We start from the raw sequence: 16,122 nt of genomic DNA, 5'->3' as shown, positions 1-16,122 counted from the left end.
CCCCCCAATCTCCCTTGAGCCCAACCACCACAGGACTGTTCGTTCTCAAGAGGGGCAGAAGGGAAAGGAAAAGGGAGAGAGTGAAAGCTGCTGCAGGGTCTCACCACCGCTTCCTCCTTCCCTCCTGTGCCCAACCTTCCACTGCCTCTGTCCCTGCTGCCCTCCTCCTCCACGCAACTCACTATCCCCAGGTTTCCTCACCCCAGGGTCATCCCCAGGCGCACCTCCATCCCAGGGACCCCTTGACAATCTGACAGATGTTTATATCTAACTCTCCACAAACTGCACATACACACAGCCCTTGTATATAATCGCAGGGGGTTGTGGGTCCCCTGAAGCTCCTCGATGGATACCCTTCAGGGTTCACCAACCACAGATCAGGAAACCCTGCCTTAGCCTTTGTCTCAGACCCTCAACTCGCAGAACTACCATCGTCACTGCTCTCCACAGACAACATCTCAGTTTCTCTAACTCAGGACGGTTCCTCACTCCCACCCTCAGATACAGCACAGGAGCCACCTCCATGGCTTCTAGCTGGGAAGGCACTCTGCCCTCACTGGAGGGAGACAGGCACAACTGCAGGGTCCCACACTAGCTGGCCATGCTGCCAGGGGGGTTCCTGCCCCCACACTCTCTGGAGGCTGCTTAGGTTTTTGACCACTACATCTAACACATAAGATAATTAAATACAGATTCTAGAACCTAGTTAAGTGGGTTTTTCTTAGTCAGCTTTGGAATCAAACCATTTGTAACATTGTTTCTATTGAAATACATACTCTGTAAGTATACTCAACAGATAAACAAGGACCTAGTTAGTATAATACCCAAAATGGAGACCACTCAAACAGGGAAATCACTCTGTGGTATAAGAACATGTTTTACTTTAGTGTTCAAGAACAATTCACTGTAAATGAGTACTTTACCATAATTTCCTCCTGGGGATCATGAAACTGTCATAAACAAAGATGAAAGCTTACTAATTACCTAGGCAGGAAACCATTTGGGATACATTTTGTTTGCCATTCACAACAAACGCCAGTGTGATTTGAAAATTTGGGCTCTACATTATTTTTAACTCCAAATACAAACAAAAGAAAATATTTCTACCTATTTTTCTCAATAGCACAATCCTAGTGGTGAAGCTAAGCTATGACAAAAACTTTTAACCTGGGAGTTAATAGCTGTTCCCAGCAATAACAGAGATACAAATAAAGACCACCTTGAGGTACTACTTTGTACTACTACAATAGAGAAAAAAATGTTTTAAATAAAAATGTCTAACATTGGCAAGAGTTCAATGAAATGGATTCATTTACTCACTGCTGGTGTCAACGTAAACTAGTATTACCCTATTGGAAAGTAATTTTTTTTTTTTTTTTTTAATTTAACACAATAGTTCTACTTCTGGGAATTAACCCAAAGGAGAGAATTCAACTTAATAATAACAAACACAGATATATTCTCTACAGTATTACTTATAAGCCAAAAAGGCAGTGACCTAAATAGCTTGGTAAATTATAGTATAACAATGAAGCCATTAAAAACTATGACTATGCATAATGCTAGGGGAAAATGACAAAATTAAAAATTGTGCATTTATATACTGACCATGGTTATACAAAATGTGTATACCCAAGGATGGCAATACACGAAAGCAAAAAGAGCTGGGTTAGGGTGGAAGCAATATGCGTGTTTTTTGTTACTGGTTTTTAAAGATGAAGTTTCTTTAATTTTGTTGCTATATTGTCTTTAATGAAAGAAAAAAAAAGAACTTGTACCTGAAGTTGGGCCTGAAGTGAACGGCGAGCTAACAAGCTCTGGATGACATTGGTCCTATCTAGACAATCCATGCAATTGCTGCGGAACACGCCTTCCTGGTTGGTCACCACCTTGCCAGCAGAGTCCACTAGAAAATAACTAAAACATATTTGTATAAACACTCTCATACCAAAGTCAGTCACATCTACTAAGGACATACCTCTTACAACTGGACATTATTCTCAGTGACATTATTAGAACCTGTAAACTAAAAGATCAGACAGCAATGTGTGGTCCAGGTATATTTGATTACCATAGACCAAACAGAGTTTGAATGTCTGAGGCAAGACAGCCCACCATCCAAAAAACGACTGTAACATTAGAGGTCGTTTCACAAAGAAATGTGAAGAAGCAGAGCTGGGAGTACTGTAAAGGTTTCTCTGGGCATCAATCATGTTTCCCTAAGGCCAGAAGAGGGTTTCCTTCAACACAATTACTCCAACCAGGTACCTACATATCAGCATTCGCAAAGCGTGGTCCCCTGTCTATCTGTACTATCTGCAGCACAATCCCCTGGGTTGCCTGTTAAAGATGAAGATCTTTGGCCTTGAGATCAACTGAATCAGAATCTCTGAAGCAAGAGTTGGATACTGTGCATCAAACACACTTTTTAATCCTCTTTAAAAATGGGTAATATATGTGAAAATAGTATAAAACTTGTAAAGTAGGGTATTATATGAAAAATCAGTTTCCCTTCCTCCCCTTAACCACCCAGATGTCTGCACGGCAGCCAACCATGATTACCAGTTTCTGTGAAGTCTTCTTTTTTTAACAAGTTCCTCAGATAATTCTCTGAACTTGAAAATTTGATGACACACAACGTAGTGGTTAAGAGCATGGACTCCAGCAGCAAAGAATCTGTTTGCTAGCCTTAGCTCCGCGGGCATCTTACTCTCTGGGTAACTTTAAATAATCACCCTCTCAGAGCCATGGAGGTGACAGCTCCACGGGGCTGTCCTACAGTGTGAATGAGATAATGTACGATGCACATAAAGTGCTTCACAGAGTGCACGGGACAAAGTATACCTAATACCAAGTAATAGTGATTTTATCGAAATTATTCTCAAGAATCCAAAAGGAGGAGGAAATACAGATTGACCAAGGGCTAAATGAACAAGTGAAGTGAACTAATAAAAATCATGACCTTGAGACTGGGGCCTAGAAGATGTTTAGACTAAAAATCTACATCAGGTTCATTTAGAACTGGTGTGCACACATGTGTGCGTGTGGTGGCACTGCACTAGCATTTATAAAATACCACCTCTTCTAAAGTCTACAGTAAGTCTATGAGGTAGGCACTATCTCCACTTTACGAATGGAGAAACCATGGCTTGAAGTTAAGTAACTTGCCCCTAGTCACATGGCTAATAAGAAGCAAACTGGGATTTCAAACTGAGATGGGTCGGACCCCAAAGTCCAGATTCTTTCCACTGCCCCAGAAACTCTTGGGGAAAAAAGTCCAGAGGGGTCATCTGAAAGTCACTGGTGAAAGCTCTGTTGCCCCTGTGGGGCAGAGTGAATGGCGATGGACAGATTTTGGTGTCAATTTTACCTTCTTTCTTACACCCTTGTGTGGCAATAATTCATGGGTGACCCCAAGAACCACCCTCTGACAATGTGCCTGGCCCGGCCAGTGTTTTCTCTTAATAGCCCAATAAGCCATCTCCCTTCACTAGCTGTGTTCACGACAAAACTTCACAGAAAAAAAGCAGATTTAAGTAATGGCAGATAATAACTTCAGATGTATAAAAATATATATTAAAAAACTAGGCAAATGTCTGTTGGAGATGTTTTGCTATATTACTGTGTAACAAGATAGAAAAGGTACATTTGGGTTGCCAGGTTTAGAACTGTCACACAGAGGCAGGGCAAAATGACAGAACGGTTTAAAGAGTCCTTCTTCCAGCTTTAAATAAGACTGGCATACACATAGAGCACAGCAAACCTGGGAACCAATACAGCCTTCTGGAAAACAATGTGGTAAACACGTATGGCAAGTACCAGAAAGATATTCAGACCCGTTGATCCATTAATCCTACTCTCAAGAATTTCAGAAAAGTAATTTAACAGAAGTCAAAGAGATATACCCAGAGTGACCCACTGCAGCACCATCTTTTGTGGGAGGAGAAGAAACGGAAGCAAACCAGATGCTCAATGTGAGCAAGAACATTTAACTGAGACTGTGTGACACAATGGAAAACGGGGGAGCCATTAAACACCGTCATTACAAACAGTCTGAGCTAATGGGGAAAAAAACGCCTGTGGAGAATGTCTGGTGGAAACTGACTGTAAAAAAGTAGTAAACTGATTTCAATTATGTAAAAAGTTATAAATGTGTGGAAGGTAATTCATAAAAACATGAGAACACGGGCTTAGATAATTTTTAAGAATTTAAAAACGTTTTTAAATCATCAAATCCCATCTTTCCAATAAAAAAAAATAGTATCGACGAGCCCTTGTCAACCCAGTGAACTATATTTGTAAGTCGGCCAGATAAAGCATAATAATAAATATGATTGATATAAACACACACCTCTTCCCCCACCTCCACAGGGAAATAATATAGCTTACCTGAATTCATCTTGCATTTCTGCTACCTTATCCAATAAAATACTTAGTCGATCCCATCTCATATTTTTACATTCCTTATGGAAATCAAAGGCAATATATCTATCAAGAGAAAAAAATACTCAGAAACTGACCAGATTATTCCTTTCCCTTCTAGCAATAACACTTTCATAAGCTGATTCTCCTCCGACACCAGAGTGTATAATATTTCCTGGGCTGGGTTTACCACTACACATACATATACACACATACACTCCAGCTCCTCATTCTCACACCTACGGAAGAAAGAAATATATATACATACGTCCACACACATATATAAATACACACACGTATCTTCACACGTTCTGCTAGGGGCCCTCAGGTAGGAAGAAGGGAGAAGCCTAGAAAAATGCTAGAAAAGTAGGTTCAGGTACAGTAATTAGGTACATACTGGAAAGAGGCCTTGCCTGAATACCTATCATGTATTTATTTTCTACAGCCTATGTGAAAAGAACAGGGTTCCTTTTTGTTTTTCTCAAATCAATTAAAATGGTCAAGTAATTCAGTCCAAGGAGGATTAGTCTGAGTGTCCACCATGTACTACGGGTTGTGAGAAGTACAGAGGCAGGATACTCCCCCTCTGATTAGTGACTAGCCATCCTAACAAAAAATTCACTTTCCTTTACCAATATCTAAACTTCATACATATGCGTGGTAGACAGAATTTTCACATCAATTTGTAATAAGCTGTTTAAAGTTATCTAATGTGGGAGACCCAGGTTCAATTCCCAGCCAATGTACCCATGTGCACCCACTACCCATCTATCAGTGAAAGCTTGTCTGTTGCTGTGATGCTGAACAGGTTTCAGCAAAGCTTCCAGACTAAGAAGGACTATGAAGAAAGGCCTGGCAATCTACTTCCAAAGACCAACCACAAAGACCCTATGGATTCACAATGATCCAATTCACAACCAATCATGGGGATGAAGCAGAACGGGGCAGCACTGTGTCGCGTTGTGCATGGGATTGCCATGAGTAGAGGGCCGACTCAATGGCAGCCGACAACATTTAACAGGCACAGTTATAAAAGTTAGAAGATATTTGACAGTGAAAGTGTCCTACCACGAGGCGAATAAAGTTGCCCCTCAAGAGGGGAAGAAATTAGTAATCGAATCCTGAAAGTCAAGGGAAAAAGGGCGAGTGCAGAGAACCTGAACACCATGGATGTGGGAGAATTCCCATAGTCTGCTTCTGCCCAACTCCCTGCTCGGGATCACGATAAGTCATAAAACAGGAGGACTGCTCTGCTCTCACCCACACAGCAAAGATTTAGATGAGGTGCCTGTTCTCCTGGGACTCTCTTGGGTCCAACAGATTGAAGGGGTGTCAATCAGTATGTGGGCTTCTGAGCATAAGAGAGGGGCTCCTTCTAACTCCATGATTATCTCAGGTGAGGATGATATCCTCATATACCCACCCCTCACTTACTGACACAGTTAGGTTCCAAAGACCAGGTCGTTACGTGAAAATCAGGGTTATGCTAAAATGGGGGATTTTTTTTTTTTTTTTCTGTTTTCAGACCATCCACTTGTCTGATTTTTTTATTTAGAAAAAATATGATCATAGAAATAATACTAGCTAAGATTTACTGCGACGAATCCAGTTATGGATGATTCCTCTGTGGAGAAGGAGGCCTAAAGGAGACAAAGCTGGATAAAGTCAGGCTGTGTGACTGAAAAGCCCACAGCTTAACCAATTCACCTTCGTCCTGTGTTGGGGGCCTCCACTCCCACCCCTGCAAGCCCTTTGTTCACAGTTCCGGGGCCTGTTCTGACCTCCAGGCCTGGCGAGTCACTGAGGCTTGGGGCTTCCCATGAGGGTGCTGGGAGCCTGGCCGTGCACCCAGACCCACAAAGGCAAGGCTTCAGGCCCAGTTCAGTTCACTTTGGGATGTCATTAAACTCGCATGCATTTCTTGCAAACACCCTCTCCAGTGCCTCTTGCTTTCCTCCCTTCCTACCCCACAGCAATTTTGAGCTGCAGGGCCTCAGGCCGCACAGGAGCTGGGAACCCAGGCGCCCCGCTGGCTTGGTGCTGCCTGTGCGTCTGGCCTCCATTCACCAGCAGGAGGGAGCAGAGGGCCAGGGCAGTGCAGCTCAGCTTCCCAGAGGTCACCCGGAAACCCTCCTTGAGGGAAAGGATGCTCTGCAGCCGCTACCACCATGCTTGCCGTCTCATTAATGCACAAAATAGTTGGATAGTAGATTTTTTACTGCTGTTATAAACGCAAAATGTCGGATAATGGGATAGCCGATAAGTAAGTAGGTATAGTACAAAATAGAGATTAGCCAACTGAAACGCTAACAACTTTGGGAAGACTGGAGGTGGGGGCAGGCATTTTCAAAGGCAACTCCAATGGAATCAGCAGTGTGACAGTTATTTTCAGAGTGCTCTGACCACAAGTGATAGCTCTAGATTTGTTTAAAGAATTTAAGAAGCTCACTAACATCCAACTGCATTTGGATTCTTAAGCTTGTATCCTTGTTCTAAAATCACATTTATATCTCCTAAGAACGAGCTCTAAGCTTCCACTGTTCCAGGAAGAAACCCTTAGAGACATTATCACCTTGCACATCTCACTTTTTCACCCAGTTTCCAAGAGACTAACTTTCCAATGCTAATGCTCCCCATCACTTCTCACAAGTACAACCATATGACTTTTCTCTTTCTGGCCCTTTGCTAATCCAGCAGCTTAATTAACCTGCTATGGTAACAACTGGTTGAAAAACTAAAAAGTGGCTTGGTCCAACAGACAGACTACAAAAAAATCTACCATTTGATTTCAGACTTGAACCAACAGGCTGATATTTTTCCTCCTGCCAGCATATATATTTATCAAGTAAAAAATATTCAAATATGTGTTTTTCTGATGCTCCTCTGTCTGATGGTCTTTAGAGCCCACAGAAGGTAACTAGTAACAGCTTTGGGGTGCTCACTCTTTAGCAGTAGGCGCCCTTTAATTTCCCTGAAACACTGAGTGTACAGCCTTGGGACTCCTCAATTTCCCAAAGTTAGCTACTGCTAGAAACTGCGAATTCCTCAAGACAACTCTGGTGCAAGGTATGCCCACAGAAACCCTCTGGGACCGAGTCCTAAGCGGGGTTATAAACAGGAGCCAGCAGATGAACTTTTCCAGTACAGATATGCTGGGCTCCAACCCGAAAGATCCCAAATTTACATTTCTAAGGGATAGTCTAAGTTCTTCACAGGTTTCTGAGGTACACCTGATGAGGAATTTCTTCTCTGAGTCAGCCAAAGTGTGTTTGGGCAGGTTCCACTGTGAGAAGGTGGAAATGTAGATGCAGTGAAAGTGTGATGAAGTTGCTAGAGTTTTTAAGCTGGACACAAAAGACTTAAACTCTTCCCCAAAGTTTCATTACATTATTCTGTTTTGGGATATGTTTGAAATTTTCCATTAGGTTAAAACAACTTCTCCCCCAAAAGAACACAGTATCATTTCTTAAGATAGGAAGTATTCCCTCAATTGCCTGTGACCACTTCCTACCACAGTTTACGTCACCCTCATGGCTGTTTCCTGACACAGAAAGCTCCAAATGGGCTGACTCATTATCACCTTGCACCTTTCCACAGGGTAACTGTGGATGTTTTAGGATTCCCACCTTTTGATCGGCTACCCAGAATTTTCACCTGTTACCAGGTGACTGCTCATAAGAGGGGCAAAGCTGCTGCTCCAGGTGAGACCACTGTGCAGCAACTGAGCTGCCCCAGCTCCCATGGCAGAGGGGAACACAGAGACCACACCAATCACAAGCACTGGCAATCTGTGATCCAATGGCCATAGTGCCACAAAGCTTCGATAATGAGATTTTGATCAGGGGCTAAACTTTTTACCAAACTTAGATGCAAACGTGAATGTTATTAAGTTATTTTGCAACATGAAATTATGCCAGAGAAAATTTCAAGTCAACCAAATCATGCCTTGATTTATTATTGAAAAGAAATGCAAGGTGAAATATATTACACGTAGTGAGATCTATGTACTCGTGTATGTATGTGAGCGTACATCTTTGTATGTGTAGAGAAAACAATCTGAAAGGACCTGCAACTGATTTCAAGTGAAGTACCTGATCATTTCACTTCCCAAGGAAGACACCATTGTTGCAAATGTCTGTTCAAGTGGCTTCTCTGAGCCCTTCTGGTTAACCTGGAAGAAATTTTAAACACTCATAGCTTTCTTTCAAGTTTATTTAAAAGAAGATTTAAAAGGGGATTCTGACAGTATTGTTTTTAAGAAACATGTAAGAAACGTACCAGATTGAGTATAACTTGCTTTCCATAAATAATTACTTGTGAATCAAAATGCCTTTGGAAACCGTCCATCTAGGAGGGAAAAAAAAAAGTTATAAACTTTACTAGATTACATTACAGGAATCTTTATAAGATTTTTTAAAGTACCTCCTTAAATGTCCTATCTCTGTATTCAAGGAATAAGGGTGGGATGGAGATCATGTCTTCTAAATACTTTGTAGTAAATAGTAATTGTAAATCATTTTACTCTGAGCTGCAATACTACTATTTTAACTCTGAATACAATCTTGAATAGAACACACCAAATACTCTAAAGAGTGTGAAGTTGAAAATCTTACTGAGGTCTCTAAAATCTAATATGCCAAGCCATTAAGTCCCAGTTTGCTTTTCCACATCTGACATGCCATTTATGCAGCCTTTTGGTTTAGAGGTTCACTGTGTGCCAGAACCAAGAAAAAGGCCTCAAATATGCTGAATTCTGACATGTGGGGAACAAATATGTGTTCCATATGCAAACTATAATGCCATTAATTTTCTATTTTTAGCCAAGGAAGAAAACGTGGAAGATACGTACATGATTTGCTACTTTGTTGATCTGTGGCAGTGGTTTGTACTTGAGGTTTGGTCTTTGGGACCAGAAAACTGGTACTGATCCTCGCGTCTAAAAGGGAAGAGAGAAACATGAAATGAAAAAAACATACACGCTTGTTTTTCTCAGCTTACTTAGCATCAGGGTACATACATCGATTTTGCAAAGCAAAAAAATAACACAACTTAGCAACTCTGAAAGTTCACGCGTGCACCCGCTCCTCAAGTTAGTATTTTGTGGGAATACATTTGGAAAGGATTTTCTCTCCTTCTAATTTTATGTACAGGGTGCTTGTGTAGGAGACATCTGTTTCCCCCTAAATTCTAAAATAAACCAATTTCTTCATCAGTAAAAATCAAACAAGCTATATTCTATAATTTGGCATTATGAAAAACTTAGAAAATTGTTTTATTCATTCTCAAATGAATATGTTTATTGAACATGTTTAGCCACTACTGCTCAGGAGCAGCAAGTGATCCAGAGCTCTAAAAGAGACAACCAAAAAGTGGTGCTGGCTCACAACGAAGTACGAGGCAGGGCAAGTCGGCTGTAAGCCAGCGGCGTGGCCCTCCTTCATCACCCTGAATAAATCTAAAGGGTTAAGCAGATAGGTGGCTCTGTTTCCATACCCTTGCACCCCCAACCCTCTCCTTTTGGGATTTAATTTAAGGGCAGCAAATGTCAGCAAGTGAGTGCCAGAGTCATGGAATATTCTTGTTCTGGGCGAACTTTTTTCCACACTGTAGATAAAGATAAAACTTAAAAAAAAAAAAAAAGGTGGGGGAAGGAATTTCAACAACATGCCAGAAAATGATAATCCAAGCAGAAAAGGTCACTGGCCAGCTGCCCAACTTTGCCTACCAGACACAATAACTTGCCTGCACAAAGGAAGCCCTACTCCCATTGTAGTGCACGATCTGTTCTGTTTCTACAAAGTTAGCTGCGTGGCCTTCAGAATCAATTCCTAAATTGAAGAAAAAAATAGTGAACTCTATTTATTACATAGGAAACATAACAGAACCTCACTGGTTCAGGTTAACTTGGAGAGAATTGTCAGTTCAAACTAGCGGAAAAGTACTTACAAAAATAAATTTTAAACAACTGCACAGTACATGATCACAAAACTAATACAAGCCCACTCATTTAAACAGGCTTAGAGAGGAAGACCAAGGACTGATTAATAAACAGATGAAGCTGACTGCTATTTAACACATCAATTGTTTATACACACACAATTCCTCTAAAACAGCATTTCTCAAACTTGAGACATCTTCTAAAGAAAAATAAATTCTCAAGGACCTGAGAACATGTCCATAGATCCCAGTCTGAAAAATACTATTTTGAAAGTCAAAACCTTCCATTTAAGTGATCATACTTAGTAATAACACATTAAATGCAAATGTGGGCCATTATGTAAATAGTATTCATGTATTATAATGTAAATAAATGATCGGGCAGATGCTTACATTGATTTTAATTATTAAAATGAAATATAAAAATTATATATGATTCTAAAACTTTTGTGACATCTAGAACTTCTAAAACTTCTATAACCACATGAAACCTCATCTGAAAAGCACTGAATTGTTTAGAATCGTGATACCAGCTGGTCCCTTCAAACGTGTGAAGCGGTCTTCTATGACCTTGTCTACATGATCTGTTTTCACTAAGAAAGAGCCTGCTTACATAATAAGCAAAAGCAACTTTCAGGCTAGTCCTTGACCCAAACAAATTACCAAATTATCAGAAAGAAGTCAATGGAGTTTTAACTGTCCCAAATACTTCTTAACATCCTTTTGGATATTTTTCTCAAGCATAACATCTTGAGGTGTCCATGTGGTACAGTTTCTGTTAGTATATTATGGTGGGAAAGTACAAGAAGAGAACAAAATTATTGTGCCAAATCAGCAGTAAAATGATTTCTCGATGCTTTCTAAGATTACTTTCAGAAGCATGGACTACGCATGTTTCCCTCCACAATTCCCATTAAGGAATAACATGTAGTTATTTAAAAGTGAGAGATTTATAAAAAGATTCCCACAATATATTGTTAAGTCAAAAAAACCAAGGTGCAAAAAAATGTACACAGTAGACAATCACTGTGTACACAGAAGGAGAAGAACACACGCCTGCATCAGCGTGAAAATTACCTGGAAGGATAAATGAAAAACAAACAACTAACCAGCTGGTAGGGGGTGAGGATCAAGCAGATGGGGTAAAAATTAGATTTTTTTTATTGCGTATCTTTTAAAACTTTTTGGTATGTGAACTATGTGAATATGTTATCTATTCAAAAAATTAAATTAAAAAATATGTTTCCATCCAAGAAAGTCTAGTTACCAGGGAGTAGGTAACTCTAATTCTGGTTCTCTGATCTTGGCCAGGTCACTCAATCAGTGTCTTTCTTCCTCAGCTATACCATCTATAATGAGGGAGATTAACCAAATAACCTCCACAATTTCCTAGCCCAAAGCTTGTGTGATTTATTTAATAGCACACAGAGTTTTATTGTGATATGTTCTGGTAAAAGGTAAAAATAGAAAGGGTTGGAGTAACTCCTTTTTATTATGAAAGTAACTTAATAAAGATTTTAAAAGCTTGGTTTGAGCAAATTAGCATACTGGTGGTACAAAACCTAGAGAATAAAAGTTCAAAATGTAAATACTTATAAAGTTCAACGTGTAGCTTAATGCGTGCAAGAACAATACAAGAAAATACTTTCTGATATCGAGTTTGGATTATTGGAAACTACATTAAATTCAGCTGTGCTTTCAGACATTCAGCAAACAATGTGACCCGTGCCTCTCAGCAGGGAGGAGCAGCCTATGGTGTCACACCGCCACCTGCAGCGTAAATTACAGCAGCTGGAGTAAAGCACAGAAAACCAAACCCACTGCCACTGAGTTGATTCTGACTCATAGCCACCCTGTAGGACAGAGTAGAACTGCCCCCACACGGTTTCCAAGGTTGTAAATCTTTACAGAAGCAGACTGCCACACATTTCTCCTGCGGAGCAGCTGGTGGGTTCCAATGGCCAATCTTTTGGTTAGCAGCCAAATGCTTTAACCACAGTGTCACCAGAGTTCCTAAAGCACTGATGACCTACCTAATTATTACAATCAAGCAGGAGATTAATATTTATTGAGGCTATCAAATGATAATGAAAACAAATTCAAAAGGTCATATTCATGTCACCATAAGACGAAATGTTAATTAGTGATAGATCTGACCCAGTATTAAATCATGCTGAGAAAATTAATCTCACCTCTTACATAGTAGCGCACACCAGCTCGGAAACAACTCCTTCTTGAGATGAGAATCCAATCAAAGTATTTTCCATTGATAGAACACGAGTGCATTGTAATAACTGAACTACATTAAGAAAAATGTAACAGGTGTAAAAATCATACTATTATTTCCAGGTTCAATATGAATTATTTACCCTCATGAGAATGACTCCTTTTTTGAGAAAAAAGGGCTGAAAATACGCAAATCTTTCCAGTTCTTCATGAGCACTCACAAGTCTTTAAATCAAATCAAACCCATTGCCACTGAGTCGATTCTGACTCATAGAGACCCCACAGGACAGAGCAGAACTGCCTCATAGGGTTTCCAAGGAGCGTCTGGTGGATTTGAACTGCCAACCTTTCGGGTAGCAGCTGTAGCTCTTAACCACTATGCTACCAGGGTTTCCCACAAGCCTTTAGTATTATAATATTCAAATGTCGAGTTTTGTCAAGTCAGTAACCCTACAATGTTATGCAATAAACAGTATGTTTAAATGGTTCACTACAGTGTTTCTATTTAAATAATGACTTCCTTTCCCTGATGTCCTCAACCACTTTCTAAAGGTAAAGAATTAAGTATTAACCTACTCTGAATGAAAAGCATGTAAATTTAAAACAGATTAGCCTTCAAATAAGAAATGGAAAAAGGGCTAGACTACGGCAGTTAAAAAAAAAAAAACATCATATGCATAATTACAAATGTAAATTAGCCGTAAGAGTTGGTAAAGCTTATGAAGATTTACAGATCGAACTGTGAATTAAAGATTATCCAGAAAGTCTTAACTCTGCTTTTTTCTTGAAATAGGAAAAGGGAACCTAAATTTTAAAAAAAGAAAAAAGACTTATCTCCTCAAAAGCTTCTTAATATAAAACTCTTTCTCTAACTAGTGGTGACAATATATGCTGCATGACACTCGCCGCCACTCAGTAACGCAGAAGAGTCAGATGCCTGAAAACTGTAAAGGTGGACCTCTCCATTTCACTCCAGAGAAAACGGCCGCAGAAGCCTTTGGCGCTGGCATGCCTCTTACATTAATGTTTTTATCGTTAAAAGTAACACACAGAGTACATAATGTATATGCCCGGTTAAAGGAATAAAAATTTACAAAACCACCTGCGTACCCACCAGCACCTTTGAAGCACCCTTCAAAATAACCACTCTCCGCTCAGCTCATCATTCCCTTGCTTGTCTTTCCTGTTTTGCCACTAAACAATTTGTTTAGTTTGAACAGTTTTTGACCTTTTTTTTTTTTTAAACATAAAATGAATTACACTGTATGTATTCTTTTGGCTTGCTTTGTTTGCTCAACATTATGTTCATGAGGGTCATTCTGCTACGGCTGTATAACAGTCCACTGTATGACTACATTACAGGTTATATGTCCATTCTACTGTCCATGGACATGTTTCTGCTATCATAAACAGTGCGACAGCAAACACCTCTGTACATCTGCTTCTGGGACACTAGACTCCTCTTTCTCATGCTACAACATACGCTTTGTCAGCAAATCCTGTTAGGGCTATCTTCAAAACACATCCAGAGTCTGACCATTTCTCACCACCATCACTGCTACCATCCAGCTAGCCAGTATCACCTCTCACCTGGATTGCAGTAACTGCCTCCTAATTGCTCTCTGCATCCATTCTTGCTCACCTCTGGCCTGTCCACTACATTTACCTCAGTAATCAGTCTTATCGTTGTCAATCCTTTGCTCAAATTCCCCCAATAGTTGTCATCAGAAAGTAAAAACCAAAATCCTTATCATGGATTCTCTTGGTGGTGCAAACAGTTAACACACTTGGATGCTAGCAGAAAGGTTAGAGGCTCAAGTCCACCCAGAAGAGCCTCAGAAGAAAGGCCTGGTGATCCACTCCAAAAAAATTAGCCATTAAAAACCCTACAAAGCACAATTCTTTTCTGACACACATAGGGTTGCCGTGAGTCAGAATGACTCAGCGGCAACTGGGTGTTTTATTTGTTTTTTAATCTGGGGCCCAGCTACTTCTCTGAACACAGCTCCCGCCTCTCCCCCTTCGGCTGTCTGCTCCACTCACGCTCCTGCCTGGGGGCCTTGAAACTCACTATTCCCTCTGCATGTGTGTGAAACACATGACTGTATTTCTAGTCAAGAAATTACACTAAATAGAATTTAAAGCTAAATGGGTGAATTTTTAAAAACATCCAGAAAAAGATGTTCCAAAATCTTGATATTATTTGTCCATTTGCAGAGTCATTTTGAAATAAAACACAATTGGCCCAGTTCCCTTCAAGCACTACCTAAACATGTTAACATATGAACAAATATGATTTAAGCTCATTATATCCCAATACAAATTTTAAAATATACAGTACTTACACCCACTTTCTACTTAAACACACACACACAAGTACTTTGGATATAAAGTACAATTAGGAAACCTGGGATTAGTTCAATGTTTATAATTGAGCAGTTCTTTCAATTTCTTTACTACATAAGATTTATCTTCCCGGGCTTCACCCATCTCTAACAATATCTCCTTGAAACTTTCTCAAACGCCCTTTATTCCTCCTAAAAACAAATCACAGACTGTTGTGTTACCAAGCTTCTCGGGGACACTCAACAGAAAGCTGCCCCCTCAGGTTCTGCGGGGCAGAGGCCTGATTGCAGGCACTTGTCAGCACAACCGGCTCAGTCTGCTTCCCTATTTTTATCATAGTGTCTACAATAAAGACAAGTTTTTCAAATGAACTTACAATTAGATAATCATTACTCATTTTGCGTTTGTACCATGATTTCTCCCTGAGTATTATTCTTTGTACTCCAACTATTTTTATTTTTCTAGGGCTACTTCAAATGACAAATATAATTTTTAATTGTGATTCTCCTCTCCGAGCTGCTGGTCATTCTACTTTTGGAGTCTAGTTTTTGACTTACTGAGGAAAGTTTTCATTTCACAGACAGGTTCAGACTACTCGTTTGATTTACTGACACAAAACAAAACAAAAACACCAAAACCGTTGCTGCCGATTTCAACTCACAATGACCCTTTAAAACAGAGTAGAACTGCCTCACAGGGTTTCCAAGGAGCAGCTGGTAGATTCAAACTGCCGACCTTTTGGTTAGCAGCCTGAGCTCTTAACCACTGTGCCACCAGGGCCCCTTTATTGATACAAGGCAACATCAAAAATCAAATAAATGCGAAATACAATGTATATACGGTGTTCCCTCTCTTTAAGCCACCAGCCCCATAACTCTTGAACAGAGAGGTAATAATTTACTCTAGAGTACATTCTTTACAAAGACAATAGGGGCTATACAACCAATAGTCTAAGATTTTATGTCAATGAGTTTGATTTTATGAACAGCCATTTCTACTAATTCTGAAATTGTTCTCATACAAAATCTGAGAATGTCTCTAAATCTGCCTTATAATAAAACTGAAATAAAGATTGCTAGAAAGCTAAAGAGCAATATTATGTAAGGATACAGCCATGCAGCACTGGCAGAGCAAACCGATGAACCTGAAATGAAGACACACAGTGCATTTAGGAAGAAACGTACTTAAAAA

At 40.0% G+C, this 16,122-nt stretch overlaps 1 protein-coding gene across 2 annotated transcripts in view; it reads right to left on the bottom strand.

Moving 5' to 3' along the window:
- Window positions 1-16,122, bottom strand: part of SACM1L (SAC1 like phosphatidylinositide phosphatase) — a 58,366-nt gene that overhangs the window by 6,819 nt on the left and 35,425 nt on the right. For both annotated transcript variants that reach the window (XM_004368454.2, XM_023726263.1), the window contains 8 exons: window positions 16,042-16,075; window positions 12,552-12,653; window positions 10,165-10,250; window positions 9,272-9,358; window positions 8,701-8,769; window positions 8,514-8,593; window positions 4,390-4,488; window positions 1,779-1,917 (listed from right to left, as the gene is read on the bottom strand). In XM_004368454.2, the coding sequence (XP_004368511.1) occupies window positions 1,779-1,917; window positions 4,390-4,488; window positions 8,514-8,593; window positions 8,701-8,769; window positions 9,272-9,358; window positions 10,165-10,250; window positions 12,552-12,653; window positions 16,042-16,075 (696 nt within the window). The remainder of the gene's footprint in view (window positions 1-1,778; window positions 1,918-4,389; window positions 4,489-8,513; window positions 8,594-8,700; window positions 8,770-9,271; window positions 9,359-10,164; window positions 10,251-12,551; window positions 12,654-16,041; window positions 16,076-16,122) is intronic.

Source organism: Trichechus manatus, unplaced genomic scaffold (assembly GCF_000243295.1).
Source record: "Trichechus manatus latirostris isolate Lorelei unplaced genomic scaffold, TriManLat1.0 scaffold00001, whole genome shotgun sequence".
Taxonomy (NCBI): domain Eukaryota; kingdom Metazoa; phylum Chordata; class Mammalia; order Sirenia; family Trichechidae; genus Trichechus; species Trichechus manatus.
This window is presented reverse-complemented; position numbering and strand designations above follow the sequence as displayed.